Below are 20,415 nucleotides of genomic sequence, written 5' to 3'. Positions count from 1 at the left end.
GATGAAGCAAATGTTAAATTCAACTAGCACCGTTATCAGCAGGTAGTCGGATGTCATTGTGGGTCATGTAGGAAAGCGTTGTCAGAATGTCGATGAAAGGCGTTTGAATTAAATGTTTAATAAGATGTAGCTGTACCATGTAGTGTTTAGGAAAACCTTAATATTTATTAATGACGCTCACTCTGATATGGTTCAATCTCATATTTCCCTATTACAAACACACACTTATTACCTTTTTATTTTTTTCTATTTCTCACACTTATTTTCCTCGATTTATCTGTCATGCATGTCTCTGAATCTTGCTCAATTGAATACCCCCCCCCCCCCCCCCCCCCCTTACATATCTGGGGCAATGTAAGAAAGTGTGTCTGCATGAGTTGTAGATTTTAATACTCTCTATTTCTCCCTGGGTGTAATTTGGTCTTTTCTTGTTTTGAAGTGAATAATCTCCTCTCGTTTTGCTCTCACAGTCCCTCTCGGAGCTCATGCATAATCACACACCCATGCGGAGTGGTTATAAACCAGACTTCAGTAATACGATACTTGCGCTTCTCCGAAACACGGCACGACTCGCCACGTCATCGTCGGTCCACAGAGAACCTGTAAAGGAGGAATGATGGATACATAGCAGGAGGAGAAAGATGGTGGTGGATAGCTCATTTGATGGAGTAACATGCTGAATATCCATGGTGGACTTCCGAGAGGCTGGTATTAAACCTCACGCACTCTTTTTGGAGATGTATTGCTTCTGTCTGGAGCAAGACAGTCTCCCAGAATACCAGATGAGCGCTGCAGGTGTTCTAGCATCCATCTCTTTCTTGTCTTTTTTTTTTATTCACTTCATGAATAAGTAGACACGCACTACTTTCCACTATGACGCCAGCACAAATGGTGTATCGTCAACAGCAAATGATTTGTTAAGAGCTTTTCATTTTAAGATTGCTCCATTTCCTAATTTAAGGTAATTTGTTGCAGTTGATTTTATTCCTCTACCCTTACTGCTTGTTTGTTTGCTGTTATGTAATTTGGTGCTCGTGCCAGATAAGCCTCTCACCTTTGAGCATCCTTTGTGCATTTGAGCAATGCTCTTGACGTAAACACGCTCATTTGTATCTACAAGCCCTGCACGTCAGACTCATGAGCCACGTTCCACGGAGTCCAATGTCAATGACAAAATCTATTCAGTAGACCAATAACACATCAATGACTCTTCTTATTTGATCTGAAAAGTATATTCGGAGTCCAAAAAAACTGAACATGTATCACCTGTAAAACGGATGAACAGACTGCAGTTTAAACCCCTATTTTAAACTTGTGGAGCTGACCTGAACTTAATTGGGATTGTACATAAAATCTTTTGCTAATATCATTCGGATATTCAGTTTCACTAGCAGCTGAGTTGATGGCTCTATTTTGCCGCCTAGTAGAATAACAACCTAGCGCTTTGTCAAACCTTTCAGTTCAGTTATAGTCTACATGGTAGTTTTAATTTTCAACACACAGATTCTGCATTCATTTGGTGGGATGGATTGGAAGCTTGAGATCTTGCAGACTGTGTGTTTGAAACCCTGCTGTGCTGTACATGACCATTTTAAATGCAGTTTAACAGCTTAATCGGTCCGTACAGGAGTTCAGAGTGTTGTTTTTTTTTTGTTTTTTTTTTGTTGTTTTTTGTTTTTTTTTTTAATTGATAATTTTTTATGGTTGTTGTGACCAAAAATGCTTGATTTTGCTGAGATTTTAATTTTTATTTTGAATTGGTGAAATTGCAATTGCACAAAATAGTTTTGAAAGGTTTTTCCAGTTTTTGTTGGAAAATGAGACCTTTTTAGGGCTTTGGCTGAATACGTGTCGTGATGTCACGTGACACGTCTTGGCTCAAATCTGTGGAAAATCTGCAATAATATAGAAAAATTTCAAGCTCTGACTAATTGCGGAGTTTGCTTGATTTTGCGTTAATTTCAGCGTTGATCAGCAAAATCGCATGATCATGGAGGGACTGCTTAATACAAGGCTACTCAATTCCTGTCCTGCAGATTGGACTTCACAGATTTGTGTTTTTCTAACTCTCCTAATAAATTAGGTTAATTAATTACAGAGTGAATCTGGTGTCTCCGAGCACATAAATGGATTTTTTTCTGAATTCTGTCAGTATACATTTTATTTAGAACACTTGACCTGAATCCTGCAGGCAGAATTGTTTTAAATGCAAATAATAATGAATTGTTGGTCACAGACAAAACTCCTAAATTGTAAAAGAATTCTTTGGTTGCAAGTTGAGATCGGTGGTCTTCGGATACATAATGTGGTGGCTGATTTAAAGACTGCTGACATCAAAGTTCTGGCAGTGTCTAAAAGCAAAAAGGACGGCATAGATTTATGCAAAACTCTCAGTACAGCTACAAATGTTTTTGACAGTGGTGAAATGTAATGGAAACATGCTAACAGTCAGAAAAATATCTTTATTACTTACACTTTAAAGCATTTTTGTTTATGGGTCCCCATGTCCAGATCGTCCTAATTGATGACTTGAGTAGAACGTAACTGTTTAATCTCAGGTCTTACATTTACGGATCATCCTTGTATCATTTGACATGGAGGACACGTTATAATATAGTCTATAATCAACTTCAGCCAATAGTTTATTTGGATCATCTTGTTCAGTGTAATGAGTGATAGTCTTGAGACTGCTCCCATATTCATTTAACACGACTGCAAGCTGATCAGGCTTTTGTGGGGAGTACACTGCTTTGAAAAGAAATTTTTCCATACACTCTTGAGATGGTCCATTTTGCTAATCGAACCCTTGAGCTTCTGCCACATCTGCCCTCGTGGCCTCATGCCAAGTGTAAATGGAAAGATTGGAATTCCATTCATCAGTTTAATGGATCCTTGTGAAAGAGGTGGGATGTTTATCAGAAAGAGAAAAGGGAAGAAATGGGGAGAGAGAGCACAAGTTATGTTAGTAATGTGAGAAATGGAGACAATGTCTCCCAAATGACTTTACAGCAAGAGTAGTGAACAATCATTGTCCCTGAGGTGTCATCTGACTAACCAAGCCAGTTTGGCTTTTACGGGAATGAGCATCCAGCAGAGGTATTGGCCCAAATCTCAGGGAGTTGGTCCTGGGCGATTTGGCATGTCCTGTCATTTTTCCGGGTTGGTTCCGTTCTGTTAGACCTGCCAAATGCACTCGACACAGCCACTAATTGGTCCTTCACTCTTTACTTGATTTTCGTTTCTTCTTCATTTAACGCACTGTCCCCCCCACTCGCTTTGCCTCTTTGGAGTCTTTTTTCGAGCACCAGACTAATAAGGATTTATAGTGTAGAATTAACATACCAATGGGCTTGTGTGTAGTGGCAAATTACCTACACATGCTAACTTGGAGTGCTTATTGATGCTCTTACATGGTATCAGTGGCGTTGTGTGATTTGAATCAAAACTGAAGCTTGTCTTTATTATGCAATTGCCTCATTTTGGCTTCTACTCTTATCTCTATCCACGAGCCAATTTACTTGCATGGAGTGCCATCCTTCTAATCCAATGCTCAGATGGATTCGTCAGGCTACCTCCTACATTCCCGGTGGGGGGCAGGAAATGTGGGAGATGGACGGACACCTCCAGCCTCACACATCCAGTGTTGGGGGTTCAATTCCCACCTCTGCCCTGTGTGTGCACGGAGTTTGCATGTTCTCCCCGTGCTTCGGGGTTTCCTCCGGGTACTCTGATTTCCTCCCCCAGTCCGAAAACATGCATTGTAGGTTGGCATCTCTAAATTGTCCAAATAGGTGTGTGTGATTGTGCTCTGTGATGGGTTGGCACCCACTCCAGGCTCCCCACAACCCTGAGTTGCGGTACAGAAAATGGATGGATGGCTTGATGCATATCTTTCATAGCTAAAATCCAAAACCAGCATCTAATTCAGCATGCTTTATAGAAGCCTGGCAGGTTTTCTGGTCTTGACCTCATCCCTGCTTGTCACTCAGTTTGTCTAGCACAGACATACATGTCAAATGCTCAGAGAGAAGTGCTTTGGTGACACTTCGGTGTCACTTGGTGGACTTTTGGACAATTTGGTAACATAGCTTAGAACCTGATTTATACTTTAGTAAGTAAGTAAATAAATAAATAAACAGGGTTCCTGTACCATTGGAGTCTTCACTTTCCGATGGGATGGATAACAGTAGTTTGGAAGTTAGAAATCAATGCATTTGATGTACAGATAAGATCCTCCCACTAATCTTGGAGACTATGAAGTGTTTTTATTCATTTCGGATTCATTCATTTTGCTGAATCAGATTTTTCTTTTTTTTCACATAGATGATGCTGTTTTTTTCCATTGAATCACAGTGTAGCACTGATAACCTGTGGAAAATCACTCAAATATGGCTACTTATGTGTTTGGTCAACTATAACCATTAAGCTTTGATTTGATATTGTATTTGTATTGTGCTGAAAGGTCAGTATTGCTATTGACTTATACTTGAACTGCTGCACAATCTGTGACTCTCACGTAATATCTGTCTAACACTACCATGAGCTCAGCAGGTAATGTCTGGCACGTCTGGCTAAACAGAGGGCTGGGTGTTGCCATGCCGTCTCCAGGCTGTCGGCACACTGGCACTGATGGATGATGGGAGTTCAGTACCCGCCTTGGAGACTGTGCTAATGTAGGATGAGTTTTGCGGGGGAGTAGGTGCAGGAGACATTTCTGCAAGTGGGTTAACTTGCACTAGTTGGGCAATATCAGTGTTATTTCTGGAAATGTGATGCTGTTCATAGCAGGTTTAGAAGCAGAAACATTTTCTACTGGTTAAGTACAATGCTGTTCTTAGAAACGAATTACAAACCGCTTGCTGCAATTTTTGGTTTAATGTAATATATAAGCACTCACAATTAAAGGTGGCTCTTATGTATATACAAACATAGATAATAAAGCAAACCTATTTTTATAGATGTGGTCAGAATTTGACCATGTGAAGGGTTCCTCCAGCTGCCACACATTTATTGCAGTATTCTTTTCACATCTCTGGCCTCTAGGTTAACTCAGGTCAGTGTTTTGATAAGGCGAGGACCCGTGTTGGGTAATGCAGGAAATGTTGAGTCATTGTTTGTCCTCATTTTTAGTGGCAGAGTTGCCTCTTGGCCATTCTGCGGTATTACCCGCTAAAACGCAGAACTTATGAAAAGCAGTTTAATATTGTATAATCTTGATGACCTCATTTGCACTGTAGCTTAATGAAATGACTAGACAGACTAGGATATAATAACTATAGCTCTGTAGTGACTGGTTTTAATTAGAGTTGAAGTTACAGATCTTCTCGTAGGCCTTTGGAAGGTCACGCTCTCCTCTACTCTCTCCTCTCTTCAGTATGTCCTCTGTCCTGCCATCTGGATTGCTGTCTGTGTCTGTCTGTCTCTCTCACATCTGTTGTTTGGGTGAGCTTGGTAAGGAAGGATGTGAATTAGCTGTGTGTCTTTTTAAAGAGGGTTTCTATGTTGGATGGTTCATTCCCCGTCAGATGTGAAGTGAATTGGATAACCGGATGTTTTTGGGTAGTCGTCTTGATTTGTCTCATCTTTCCTTGCACTAATGAAGGCAAATGCACAAGCTGGCTCAAAGTCAGCAAGCCAGGCTTTAGAAATTTATTATATAATAGGCATTTGTACTTACTGACTGTCAGTTGACTGCAGCACAGGATTTTCTTTAGTGCAAACTATAAGACTTTAGCCGAGGTTTCCAAGTCATAGATTAATTTTAAGGCTTGTTGGCTACCACCCAAGCTCAGCAACTACTGGCTATGGCAACCATTTGTTGAGTGTCAATATTTTCAGGCAAGTTTGATATTCATAGCAATGAGTCATATAGTGTAAGCTCCTCCTCTGAGGCTAGTTGCCAGAACAGCGATGAGCAATAGCCGGTGAGCATCAGAGTGGAAATGAGATTCATCTGCGGTCACGCGCAGCAGATCCCTGAATCCAGTTCGATCATCCATTTATCTGTATGGTAGGATGAGGGCAAAATGTAACCGCAATAATATTGCATTTATAAGAAATTATTTACAAATTATAAAATAAAACATACATGACATGGTTCCGGTTGGTCCACAATATAAATTGTTTTGGACTGTACCTCTGGTTCTCTTTGCAGAACAGACTATCCTTGCTGCCTGCATCAAAGAACTGATTGCAAGGGATTGGCAGTCTTGTAGTGTAAGCAGATCAGTGATTTCTGAGATTTGGAAAGTTAAGTCTGCTTCAGCTGTTCAACAACTAACTGCTTTACATACAGAAAAATTTTCCTGTTTGTCCCTGGTCAAGTGTGTCTTCGTTTCTGTCCCCAAAATGACCCACGTATGATTGCTCCTGCATATTAGCATCCAAGCACCTGCTAATGTTCAGTCTGACCTTTAACTTTTTAAGCTGGCATACCCGAGTGTGAGGTGGACTCGGATCAAGAGCATATTCTGGTCACGTCTCACCAGTGAGTCCAGACTGGTGTTATGTTTGTGTCTGGCTGCCTCATTAGGTTACATTTTGCAATGTGGAGATACTTCATCAGCTTTTGGCGTACGTTCCATTTTATACTTAGAACTGATAGATCAACAAGTTGTGCGGGATTTCTTGCATACTTGCACGTAGCAAACTAATACAAAACAAGTATAAAAGTGTTTTAACAGCATCTAACTATATCTGTTTATTTATTTAGAATGAATTCATGAAACCAAAGAAGTTTTGTGCATCTGTAAAGTTGTAACAGTGTGCTGTATATGCATATATGGGTTTATCACGCAAGACATCTGGCATGTCTTTCAGCTGCTCCTCAGTGCAGAGAACACAGGACTCGGTTCCTGGCCCATTTATCTTTTTATGCCAGTTCTTTAAACAAGTCCATCACTTGTTGTTTTAGTGCACTGGTCATCAACGCTCTTCTTGAGATCAACCTTCCTGCATGTTTCATTTCCTCCTAAAAATCTAAAACAATTGTTTGAGTTGATCAAGAACTTCTCAAGGTATTGATTTAGATGGTCAGGTGGGCATGATTATGGTTGGAGTCTTCAGGAAGGTAGTCTTCAGGAACAGGGTTGGTTACCACTGTCCTAAAGATGTAGATCTTTTAACTTTAAAGCACTGTCTGGGTTTATTGTAGTCATTTCCAGTGGCAAGCTCAGTGATTGCTCAAGGTCCTTCTCAGTCAATGTTTAATCTGCTACGTGATTGTTGGGACCTTGTTGGTTGCAATTACAGATTAAGACTTGAAATGACGTTTTACATTAGACCAGAAAGAAACTTTCTAGGAATCTGTATTGGTAAACTCCTGATTGATGGATTTTATCCTTTTTTTTTGTTTGGGGTTTTTTTTTTTTTTTTTTTTTTTTTTTTTTTTAAATATAAATATATGTGCATGTACAAGCACATAACCCGCTTCCGAACACTTGCCTTAGCATGGTAACTAATTCGCTCATGTTAGCACTTGTGTTAATCTTCGGAACAGTAGAGATATTGCCTAGAATCTGCTGAAGCTTTAGTTTAAAAGTGCATGATATGGACGAGAATAGTGATTTTGTGCAAACATAATTATAAACTCTGGTAATTTTGTACTTCATGCAAATGTAGCCGATCAAGTTGGTGTCTCATGTCTGCTTCTTAATACTACACAGGAGTTACAAGGCTAATGTGCTCAGCAAGTAATGGGAAGGCTAGTTCACCCAAAAATGACTTAACTTTAGGCTCATAGTGCTGAGGAAAAAATTTAAGATATTATCCAACAGTAAACGCATCTTGCCTGATCAGATAGATTTGCAAAAAGGGATATATGTGTATATATATATATATATATATATATATATATATATATATATATATATATATATATATATATATATATATATATATATATATATATATATAATATTTTTTTTATTTTAGCTGAATTAATCCTTTAAATATTTGTCTCCATGAGTTTGACCAGAACACAAATGTTCATTTGCATATTACAGGGTTTTACTTCTGTATACGTCTTTAGGCACAATTATTATGCTGAATATCATTTTTTGTGTATGTGTATGCTTTCTGTAACACTTTGTGTGTGATTACTGTTGTGTTGCAGGGTGAGGAGGGGCCTCCCAGTTTGGAGTATATCCAGGCCAAGGATCTGTTCCCCCAGAAAGAGCTGGTCAAAGAAGATGACAGTCTACAGGTCAGCTGTTTTCTTTTTTCTTTTTTTTTGTCACATGATGCACCAAAATTTAAATTTCTTGCCCCAAAATTCAGGATACTGTGGAATAATAAAAAAAAAAAAACTGAACCAAAAAACCCAGACAGACACCGTGTCTGTGCTAGCAGGAACTTTGTTTTTGCTTCTTTATATTCTTCCTATTGAGTCTGTTGCTATGTGGTGTATCAAATCCTTACTGGAGTGGTCCTTGAGCATTGGACCACCACTTGATACTTGACATGATCGGTGATTACAAATCGCTTGTCTGATGTCACTCGTAGAAAGCGTGAACTGTTTCCATCTGCCGCTCAAACTGTTTGAGAGCAGAGGTTTTTTAAATTACTTTATAATTTTCATTAACATTAGTTACAAATTATTTGCAACGTGTTAGATTTGACACTTCCTTGTACACCTGTTTAATCTCTCTCTCTCTCTCTCTCGGTCAGAATGTTCCGTTAATTTGGGGGTCCAAACACAAAGCAAGAGTTTTCCTTATTAGGGGGCCAAGCACGTAGTGCATTGAGTGGTGCTTTGGCCCCGAAGATCACCACTTGCTCTATATTTTCTTTTCTCCTATCATTTCAGAAAGCTCTTGTGCTATGATTTAGGTATTTTGGGGGTGTGACTTCAGAGGGAACACTAAACTAAGGGCTATATTTAGTCACCGCTTACTTCCACCTAAATTGCTGACTGTACCTTTTTAATAGCATAGAAGGAACCATTTTGTTCATTCGTCTACAGAAAGAGCCCAATACAGTACAACTTTAGCCAGCGTTCATGAACACACACATCTCTGTGACTGTCACTTCTCTATTAGCCCTCAGCCCACATTGCTGAAGGCTTACAGCTAGAGCTCAAGCAATTACATGGGCCGGATTAGAAAGCCAACCAGACAGACTGAGAGAGGGAGAAAGGTGAAGAATGGAAGTGGGAGATTGGACTGGAGCTAAAAAAGGAAAGTGTGTGTGTGTTGGGTAACAAAAAAAAGAGAGAAAAGATAGTCATTTGTAATAGAAGTGCTGGACTTACTCCAAATGATGATCTCATGGCTTAGCAGGGGAGCTGCAGAACTGTTCATTCCAGAGCAGCTCTATGGAGAACAGCTCACACTTTTCATCTAATGGCCTGATTTAATGCTTTGTAGTCAACGTCATGGCAGGAAATCACCAGTTCTCAGGATTAGCAGGACACACAAACGCATGATGCGTACCCCAAGCATTGGCAGCATTATGTAATTATTTTACTGTGTAATTAGTTGTCTTCAAAATGAAGAATGATGGGTGGTGGCGTTCACACTTTTTTTGAGAACCCAAATTCGTTTGTTACATTTAGTCAACTGTGAAAGTTGTTTTTGAGCCCGGTTTTTGGGAAATGGACCTCTGCTTCATCTGAAAACAGCAGTTTGAGGTTTTCAGGTAAAAGACCTCCACTTACAGGACTGAGTATATGAAGCAAAGAACACGTTTAAAGAAGAGTGATTATGCCTCAGATATGCTGAGGATTTTGTGTACATGTAATTAGAAATCCTTCACCTGAACTATTGATCCAAGACCAGCAAAAGTAAACCAGCAAGAATTATTTAATGTGATCAGTGGATTATAACAATAAAGGGATATATTCTGCCTTGTGAAGATTTCACGCACAGATGTGACTTATGAAATTTGTCTTTCTGTAAAACCCGAACTGGTGATACTCGTGCCACCAAAAAAGGCCAGGATGAATCATTGTTTCTGACTCAATTATTTGGGTCACATGTGAAGGCACACAGTCTCAGTAGTATTAGATTCACTCATTTCACTGCGTCGGTGATGAGAACTGTGAAGCACTGAGAAATTAAATTCTGGATCAAACTTTGTGCATCGCATCCAGTGCTTTGTATGTTGGTCCAAGTGTCCAAGAACACATTTCTGCAGCACTACAGCTCTGTCCTTTGGTTCAGATTAGGCCTTACGGCTCAGTTTAGAAGCTTGCTTCTGTAAAACTTAAAACCCAAAATACAAGGTGACGCAAAAGTCACCATACAAAGGGGAAAATTACCACATGTTAGCAAAATGTCCTTCCAAAAATTTTAATGCTCAATTTATGATTTTTAGTTTATCTATCTATTTTAATATCTTTTTTCAGATTTCAGCCTTTAATTTCCACTTGGGGGATCATTTAAAGTGGGTGGACGGTGGTTTAGTGGTTAGCACGTTCGCCTCACACCTTCAGGGTTCGGGGCCATGTGTGTGCGGAGTTTGCATGTTCTCCCTGTGTTGCAGGGGCTTCCTCCGGGTACTCCGGTTTCCTCCCACAGTCCAAAGACCTGCATGGTAGGCTGATTGGCGTGTCTAAAGTGTCCGTAGTGTATGAATGGGTGTGGGAGTGTGTATGTGAGTGTGCCCTGTGATGGACTAGCACCCTGTCCAGGGTGTACCCCGCCCTGTGCCCGATGCTCCCTGGGATAGGCTCCAGGTTCCCCTGTGACCCTGAAAAGGAGTAAGCGGTAGAAGATGAATGGATGGATGGATCAATAAAGTACTTTTCTATCTCTATCTAAGAATGCCTTTGACAAAGGAACGTTTTGAAATCGTTCTCTTGGCTGGATTGACAAGCTGTTGCAAGGTTACGATGGACTTTAACAGGAAACGTGGCGAGCGCATCACGCACGACACTGTTAACAAATTCAAAAAGACCGGAAGTGTTGGGGACCGACCAAGAAGCGGATGTCCACGAGCATCCACTGACGAAGGCACAACCAACGTGGTGCTGCAAACACAGTCCCCTGTGTATGGACACACTTTTTTTTTTTTTTTTTTTTTTTTTGTTTTGTTGTTTTTTTTGGTTCATGTAGTTGGTTCCAGTCACTTTACAGTCGAACTTCGCTAGCGTTCACTTAGAACTAGACCAGGATTGCCTCGCTCATTCACACTCGCTGCAAATACGGTTTCGGTTCGGTCGAGGAAGCGGTTGTATGTGTGGCACTTCTTATCTATGACATTTTTCTTTTTGTTAAACAGCATTATCTCTGTCACACTGCCAGTGACAGGAGCAGTAGGAACTTTCTGACCCTGTGTACCCTTCTCCAAGTTTCCCTGCCCAGTTTTACTCAGCAGTAGCTGTCTGTCTGTCAGGCTTACTGTCTCTCCCGCTGTCTAATTAGACACTACTAGGCTTTGATACTTGCAGTGAGGCGGAGCAAACAGCTACAGGAAAACCTGCATGAAAGCGCGAGGAGAATGTTTCATTGTAATTAATTTTTGTCTTATTGCTGTTTTTCTGGTGGTTACTTGATTCAGAATGTTATACAGAACATTAAATAATACTTTATGAAATTTTTATGCCCCCCCCCCCCCATGCGTGCTCTCTTGTGCGGCATGAGCGTCTGTCGTTCGACTCTGTCCCTCCATAGCCATATTTCTGCCTCCGGACCTCACCTGATCCCTTTGAAGCTTTTCTGATTCCAAGGCTGCTCCTGTTCGGCTGCAGCTCCATGAAAAATGAATGCGCTTTTCCGCAGATTGCTTTGGCCATCAGGGAGGCTGCTGCAGCTCCGTAAACATGACAGCAGAAGAGATGTGAATATGGTCTCTATTTTCAGTTTGCTTTATAAGATGAAAGTCCTTGAGAACGTCTTCCTCATACTTCATTATTCTTATGAAATGATGGCCGTGGTTGTGTTAGTCTTATTCTGTCTTATTTTAGAGTGCACCCATGCGCCCACTGGATATATATATATATATATATATATATATATATATATATATATATATATATAAAATATATATTTTTTTTTTTTATGTGCGCAAAACGGGCCATGAACATCCTCTTCCATGCACAAATCCGAGCGTTTCAGCTCCCACTGTTCCACTCACGAGTGGCAGCAATTAGCCGTGTTTATGGGTCGATTTTTAGTTTTCCTACTTCTGCTAGATTAACTGCAGTTCCAGTAATTGCAGTTTATGTATTATGATCATCATTCTGATCTATTTAAGAAAACGGATCAGCATTATACTTCCAATTTGATAAGAAGGAAAAGATTTCAAAAATATGAATCATAGTTTCACTTAATAGCCTTGATTTTGTTTTGCTTGTATTTTGAGAAATGAGGTTTACATGAAAGTCCATCAAGATTTCTGTAGCTGTGCGAGTGTTGTTCAAGGCAGAAGTGTTTCGTGTGGTGTTTTACTGTTGCTATGTGTGCTGTGGAGTCTGTTATCATTATTAAATGTCCTTTCTCTGTGATGGTCATGACGTGTGTGTTTGTGTACACCTCTGTCCTTGTGTCATTGTGTGTCTTTCCGTTTGTGTGTGCGTGTGTTTTGTCGGTCTTTGTGTGTTTCTCATTGTGTCCGACTTCCTTGTGTGTCCAACTTTGTGTGTGTGCGTGACCGTCTCAGCTTGGTGAATATGCTGAAGCTTTATGGCGGTTAGTCATCTTTTTCCTCTCCAATATTGAGGTTTTGCTCATCCAGTGCCCTTTGTTTTGGCACCTTTGCATCCATCTGTCTCTGATAGGTACACACACACACACTCTCACACTCTCTCTCTCTCCTCAGGTCAGGTGTTTAGGGAGAGAGTTGAACATGGAGGAGCTGATGAATAACAGATGGGGGAGATGAGTTGCATTTGGCTGAGTGTGGCACTATAGCCTGACTCACTGAGTGGAAATCTTTCTGTTTTTAAATCCACTGAGGATGCTGAGATTAAATAAAACCTCCAGCATCATTTTCACCAGTCTCTATTCACCGTATCTGTAACATAGGGACTAAGCGCACAGACATTAATAATAATTGACTTCACCATCACCTGCTTCCTTAGATTAACCTAGTCAATCCGTACACGGTCCATCAGCACGTTTTGAGTGGTTTTAGATGTACCTTTCTTCAGCTGTGTTTGATACAGCAGGTGTGTTTCTCATTGCCAGCGAGGCGCACATTGAAGAGCTATAAATCATTAATCAGGGTTGCCAGATTTCACGGGTTACTGATGTACAGACATTATTCACTCCATAATACCATAATCATTGTTTACGTATTTATTCCAAATAAGATCTTGTTGGATGTGGCATTTTTATTTTTTTTTTAATTATCACAATAAAAAAATGTGGTCTTGCAACCCCATCATTAACATTCATGTCTACCACTGAAAATGTTCATAGAGTGAGAACGGGGAAGTGTCGTACCTGCCCCAGTGTGCCTCTCTTAGTGCTTGTTGCAGTTCTCCATTTTGGTCATTAGATGCAGTGCAACATCTAGAAAGGCAGCCAAATAAATGGGAACATCTGTTTGTTTATTTATATACACACACACACACACACACATATATATATATATATATATATATATATATATATATATATATATATATATATATATATATATATATATATATATATATATATATATATATATATATATCTCACTCAACAATTTCTACATCTTTGACCACTCAAAATATGTAAGTAGTATTTCAACAGAATTTAACATGTATGGAGTTGTTATACATCTCTTCATAATGTCCTCATCACAACACCAATCAGCCATAACATTAAAACCACCGACAGCTGAAGTTAATATCATTGATTCTCATTGCATTTTCACCTGTAGATGGTATGTATAAGGCAGTAAGTGAACCTTGGATCCTGGCATTCATGTGGATGTTATTTTGACATGTACCACGTACCTAAACATTGGTGCAGACCAAGCACACCCCTTCATGGCAAGTGTTCCTTAATGGCAGTGACCTCTTTTAACAGGATAATGTGTCCTGCTACACTGCACGAATTGTTCAGAACAGTTTGAGGCACATGACGCAGAGTTCAAGGCCTCCAGATTCCCCAAATCTGATCGAGCATCTGTAAGATGTGCCAGACAAACAAGTCCTATCCATGGAGGCACCACCTGCCTCTATGGTTGATGAGCCACCACTGTACTTAATTGAAAACTGAGCTACATAAGAGTGTGTGTGTGTGTGTATAGCTGGAAAAACTTGTAAGGGTTTTGTGGATTCTGAGTCATTTTATCCTCTAAATAAAATGACTCATCTTAAAGCTATTTTGGCTTTAAAGTAACTAAGGAGCCAAATCTTTTTTTTTTTTTTTTACACTGTACAGACCTTTTGTTGTTTTCTCTCCATTTAAATGGCTTCTTCTAACATTTTGCATTGTATGTGGGTGCGTGCATATGTATTTTAGTCCAGCGCTTATCTGAATGTTCCATCATGAGGTGTGTTTCTGTCCTGTTATCAGTGAATGAAAGGGAACCATCACTGAAGCATATGTCTGCTAAAGAAAAACACTCGGCAGATTATCAGTTAAACGTCAGCACGTTCACACTTTGGCTTTTTGTTAGCACACACATTTCCTGTGCATTTTAAACACTGGCATTCATCTTACTCACCTCCAAATGATGCATACACCCAACAGTAATGAAACCATTAGAATGCCTTCTCTACCAACGTCATTGTTGTATGAAATCGCTTTTTCGAAAATAATACTCAATACTCCGTATGTCTGAGGTCCCCCCCCCCCCCCCCCCCCCCCCAATTTTTTTGTACAGTCAGCACAGGTAATAGCTAATGGGCCATTTTAGGAGAAAAGACATTGCACACCATCACGGCAACAGTGAAATTCTACCTCACAGACTCGCACACTTACTGCAGCATAAATACACTTGAGAGGCAGGAGGACATTTTGTAAATGCAGAGATGAAGCAGGTTCTGTGATACTGCAGCACCATAGGGGTGGAGATGGAAGTAATATTATAGACTGGTTAAACACACTTTTCTACCAGACCACACAGTGTGGTAAATTACAGTTGTTTGATCAAATTCCCACCAAGTACAGTGGGGGAAAAGCCCAGAAAGTTCTCTTTGGTCAGCTGCTGCACCTAAACCAAATGCAGAATAAAAGGTGCATTGAAACTTAAAGGTAATTTATTGTTGCTACAGTTAAACTAGCAGTAACAGGATGCAGGAAAAGATGCTGCGACCGCACAACTTTTAGGGGAACTTTAATGTAACTTTAACGGATACCACCATATGATGAGAAACTAACACGGGTACTTGACCTGGATACAGGTAAGTAACTGTATCGAGTATGTGTTTTGTGGTACTCGTCGATACAAATACTGACTCTGGTACTGAAATGAATAACCCACTGTTTAACTAATCAAAAGCATGAGGGAATGTTTTATTTAGCACTGTTTATAATGGCTGCTGCTAGCAATGAACACCTCATGTTTAACATGCTATGTTTATGTTTAAGAATGTGAGTGCAGCCAACTTAACCATTATAAACACGAATACTGACTAGGGTATAATTATCATCAGGTGAAGTTTAATTGTTTAATGCGGGAGGGTGTGGTTTAAAATGATTAACGCCCTATATAAGGTGTACATAATTATTAGGCAGCTTCTCTACCTCAGGAAAATGGGCCAAAAAAAGGGATTTAACTTTGACTGAAAAGTCAAATATTGTAAAATGCCTGTGATATGCAGAGGGATGCAGCACAGTGCAGATTATAAAACTATTGAGGCATGACCACCAGACAATCAAATGCTTTATGAATACACAACCGAGGTGAAAAAACATGGAGAAGAAAAATGCGTGAGTTGACTGTAAAAGACTTACCAGGAACTCGTTAGTCTCCAGTGCCACCGTATTTCAGAACTGCAGCATTCCAGGAATGTCCAGAAGTACAAGGTGTCAAGTGCTCAGAGACATGGCTACGGTAAGGATGGTTGAAACATGACCAAAACTAAGTAAGACTCATAAGCTTGAAGTGTCATGACTGGGCCAGGAAATACCGGAAGACCAATTTCTCAAAGGTTTTATGAACCAATGAAACGAGAGTGACTCTAGATGGGTGGGATGCGTGGGCCTGTGGGTGGATCACTAACGGGCACGGAGTACCAGCTCATGCCAGGGACCAGCAAGGTGGAGGAGGGGTACTGCTGTGTTCTGGTATCTTTAATGATAAGCTAGTTGGACCTTTTTCAGGTCGAAGACTAACTGAAAATCAACTCTCTAACCTACTTCAGGTTTCTAGAAAACACTTTCTTCAAACAATGGTACAGAAAGAAGTCAGCAACATTCAAGAAGGCCATGATCTTTATGCAGGACAATGTTCCATCACATGCATCAAGGTACACCACTGCTTGGCTAGCCAGCAAAGGCATCAGAGGTGATGGAATGATGACCTGGCCCCCTTCCTCATCTGATTTAAACCCTGTTGAGACCTTGTAGGCCATTCTCAAGTGAGATTTACAGTGAGGGAAGATGGTTCACCTCTTTTGAACTGTATTTGGGAGGCTGTGGTGAACAGATGAAGAAGCTGTCAGATTCAGTGTATGGATGGCTCATGGCAGTTATTGAAAAGAACAGTGGCTATGTCAGTTATTGAATACTTTTGAAGAGCCTAAATGGTTTTGTTATTTTATGTTCGTTAATTGTTAAATACTACTTTTAAGACTGAAGAATAAATAAGTTGGGGGGGTTGTTGCCTAATAACCCTGAGAGACAACTTTTTTGTTGTTAAACATTCTATTTAGATACGAGATAAACATTTAGGATCAACTGAGACTAATAAAAATTTAAGCTGAAAAATACCATTTGCTTAATTATTGCATTCCTAGTCCTGTCCAATGGAAAAACTCTATTCGAGAACTGAAGGGATGTGTACAGTTTCTAACACTTTCCACTGATGCTAAACGTTTCCATGGTAGCATGACTCCACATTAAATCTGTCCAGAGGTGGTTGAAAATTTTAATTTGAACCAATACTGACTAAATGTTTTGCAGACTGTCGGTCTCTAATATTCAGAAGCCCCTGTGTACAGAGCCAGCTGCTCGACACAAGCGCTTCTTTGTTTAATCTGCCTTCTGCTTCTGAGGTAACCCGTTCTGCACACACCGTACTGAAGCACTCCACTGTTCAGGGGGTTTTAAAAGCAGGCCTGGTTTCTTAACACCATGCCAACAGGACCCCATGGGCATATGCTTGAAATCTGTTTACTCGCAGTCTGTGGATGGACGGTGCCATCGGGGCACCAGCCTCACAAACCGCTGACCAGGATGGCATCACATAAGCTGTGAAGTCGAACCAGATCCATTAGAGACTCAGGGAGGTACAAGTTTGCTTTGTAGCACTGGTGTGTAGTGTGAAATGTGTAGTAATAAAGTCTTCAGAGTTTCACAACTTGGACTTGCTGGCTATTAAACATCGTTCTTTCCTTTATAATTGGCCATAGGGTATCCTCGTGGGGTTTTTTTTTATTATTTTTTTTATTTTTATAAGGATTCATAAAGTGTTAGACTTGTGTTTGAATTTGTATGTGGGTTTGTTGTTTGAAATACTGCACTTAGTTAGGAGGATAACTGTGGGAATGCAGTAGGCGTTCTTTCCAAGTTGTCGCTGAAATGCACCCCGTTGTGGTATTCTGACCTTTTTCTTTTCTCTGTGATTTATAATGGTGAAGATTGGCTTGGTCCTGCGTGGTCTTAAAGGGTGACTTCAACCAAGCGCTTTCTATATCTTGTGTAGGCTTTTCAGTTTTAAGGTTAAAAGGTGTAGTTTTTCATTATGTGCAAGTGTTTCTACACTTATAACCGCATCATTTTAAAGATGCCTTCGAAAAGCAGATTTGCAATATTGCCATGCAGTGACTACGAATCCAGTTCCTTATGAGACTTATAGGTTTATATTGTCTGGCCTGGATGTTGGCTCCTCCCCAGTTGGAGCCACTGCACCTTTTCTTTAAACTCAAATGGCATATGGAGTTTAAACAGAAGGGGTGGGATTAGACATCAGAATGGGGTTGCAGTTAAAAGTGAAAAATTACAGACTGCCACTTTAATCTGTGTGTGTTTTGCAGGTGCCTTTCCCAGCGCTTCAAGGCGAAGGGGTGGAGTTTCTGGGCCGTGCCGATGATGCAATCATTGCCATCTCGAACTACAGACTGCATATTAAATTCAAAGACTCCATTATCAATGTAAGAGTCTCACACACACACACACACACACACACACATCACACTGATGGATCAATCATCTGGTGTGTTTGCTGCTTGTAGAGCAGATCTCATCTTTTCTTTTGAGAAAAGAAAATGGCCAGACTTCATTCATTTAGACATGGCACACAGTGAACTATGAACACACATGTTTCCATATCACTTTCAAGTGAAATTTCAATTTAGCCCTACAGTATAAATACAACTGCAACCATAATGTAATTGTGCTCACCGTAAGGTCCCTTTTCTCTATACAACGAGAGCAGTTAAATCAGTATTAAATCAGTATCTGAGCTAAAGTTTACCTTCTCTGTTAATTATTATATGTAATTAGACAAGTTTAAATATTTAAACAAGTTATTTATTATTGAACTTGAGCTCTAAACCCAGAGTGTTGCTGATAATTAGTAGATTTTCTCCAAATTCCCAGAAAAAGAAAAGAAAATGAAAGGTGTTTTTTTTTTGTTTTTTAAATGGCCAGAGTCTACTAAAATGGCCTAGGGACAGCTCTACTCCTTTAGCCTCATTAAAAATGACAGGATCTACGAATATACATGGAATTTGGAAACGTTCTCCTGTCAAATAGGTAGGTGGCTAGTTAACTGCTATCAAACTATCTGGCTTTTGTCACACATGGAGTCAAGAAGGATTTCAGTATCGGAGTCTCAGTTTGCATCATATTTTCAAACTCTAAGATACACCATAACTACCAAATCTAGACTTATGAATGTGCCGTTATGTCACTGTTAGCTAGCTAGTTTGCCAAGCCGCTTCTGTAGATTTATAAAAAATAAATTAAAAATAAATTTTAAAAAAGTATGGCCCGTTTTGAAAATGTTTGTCATCCCTCTCATGGGATATTATAGGGTCACTAGCATGAAGCAGAAGCTGAATTAAGATTAGCGTTTTCTGCTGTACACAAACACCTCTGAATTTACATTTAACAGAGATGTAGTTACTGTATGTATTTAATAAGCCATTTTTCTTTTGAGTCTTATTTTGAAGAGTTTTTATTTTTATAGTTCACTTTGTGGTACTGAAAATCTTCAAAAATATTACATATAACTTGAGGATACCTATAACGCTCTGTCTGAAACCAGTCAAGGGAAGCCTTGTGTTTACTTTGCCTAGCCTCTGAGCTGAAAGGTCTTTCATGGCACTCCACAGGGTAAATGAGGTCATGTTGAGCTCATTCGCTCTGGAACAAATGAACAACCCATGTTTGCCGATAACCAGCTTTGGGGCAAACTATGCAGGCTTTCCTGTTTCCTATAAAGGAGTACCTGTGAATCTAACTTCAGCTTCCACTGCGTTCAGTTTAAGCCAAGACTCGTGTGTCCATTTGTCGTGATCCCTGCTGTTGTGCCTATATAATAGACCGTAGTAGTTGCTTCATATGGCAGGTTTGACATACCAATAACATAATGGAATATTTATAATTTTGATATAATGCCTTTCGACGCCAACCATGTTATTTTTAACTTAACGGGTGGCCTTGACAAGCGCACCACCATGGTGATAGTTTGCCACCCTGGTGGTGGAGTGCTACCTGCGGTAGTGTCACATCACACACAATCTTAATGTTTCTGCTTGAGTAGGCACTGACAAGTAAGAAGTACAACGTTTTGTATACACATGTAATAACAGTTGCTATATTCATTTGTATTTATAGCCTACTATATAGCAGGAGATTTTATATTAATACACATTTTATTAATTACGTATTCATAATCAAACCTTATGATTTGTAGGCTTGTGGTATACTACACTTACACTTTAACTCCATTGTTTTATTATCCACTAATTCGCCTTCTCCCCTTGCGTGCGATCACAATACCATACAGCACCCTCAGGCTGTTTCTCATTCAACAGCAAGACACAAAAGGTTGTATTGAGTTGTTTCAATTTTATATTTAGGTTTTTATTCAATTAAGCCTGTAAAATTTTATATATACATAATATACATTTAACTTCTTCCAACACCTCTGGCCCACCACCACCTCTTGCCACAGTGTTTAATGGTTAAAAAATTGACACTGTCACAGCTTTAGGCAAGTTCCTCAAAGAACTTGAAGAAAAGTGGGGGTTGTTTTGTTTTGGGGTTTTTCCCCCCCTTCTTCTCCCCCTCTGCTCATCGCTGTGCCTCCCAGAGGCCAACAGTCAGTTCGATAATCATTAAGTGGCACCAGACCAGTCTGTTCAGT

General features: G+C 39.8%; 1 protein-coding gene across 6 annotated transcripts in view; it reads left to right on the top strand.

Moving 5' to 3' along the window:
• mtmr4 (myotubularin related protein 4) overlaps positions 1-20,415 on the top strand; it is a 71,030-nt gene that overhangs the window by 30,567 nt on the left and 20,048 nt on the right. For all 6 annotated transcript variants that reach the window (XM_017460447.3, XM_047151762.2, XM_047151760.2 and 3 more), the window contains 2 exons: positions 8,114-8,203; positions 18,077-18,193. In XM_017460447.3, the coding sequence (XP_017315936.1) occupies positions 8,114-8,203; positions 18,077-18,193 (207 nt within the window). The remainder of the gene's footprint in view (positions 1-8,113; positions 8,204-18,076; positions 18,194-20,415) is intronic.

The sequence above is a fragment of the Ictalurus punctatus genome, chromosome 28, assembly GCF_001660625.3.
Source record: "Ictalurus punctatus breed USDA103 chromosome 28, Coco_2.0, whole genome shotgun sequence".
Classification (NCBI taxonomy): Eukaryota; Metazoa; Chordata; class Actinopteri; order Siluriformes; family Ictaluridae; genus Ictalurus; species Ictalurus punctatus.
Note: the sequence above shows the minus strand (reverse complement) of the source record. Positions and strands in the feature narration are given on the sequence as shown.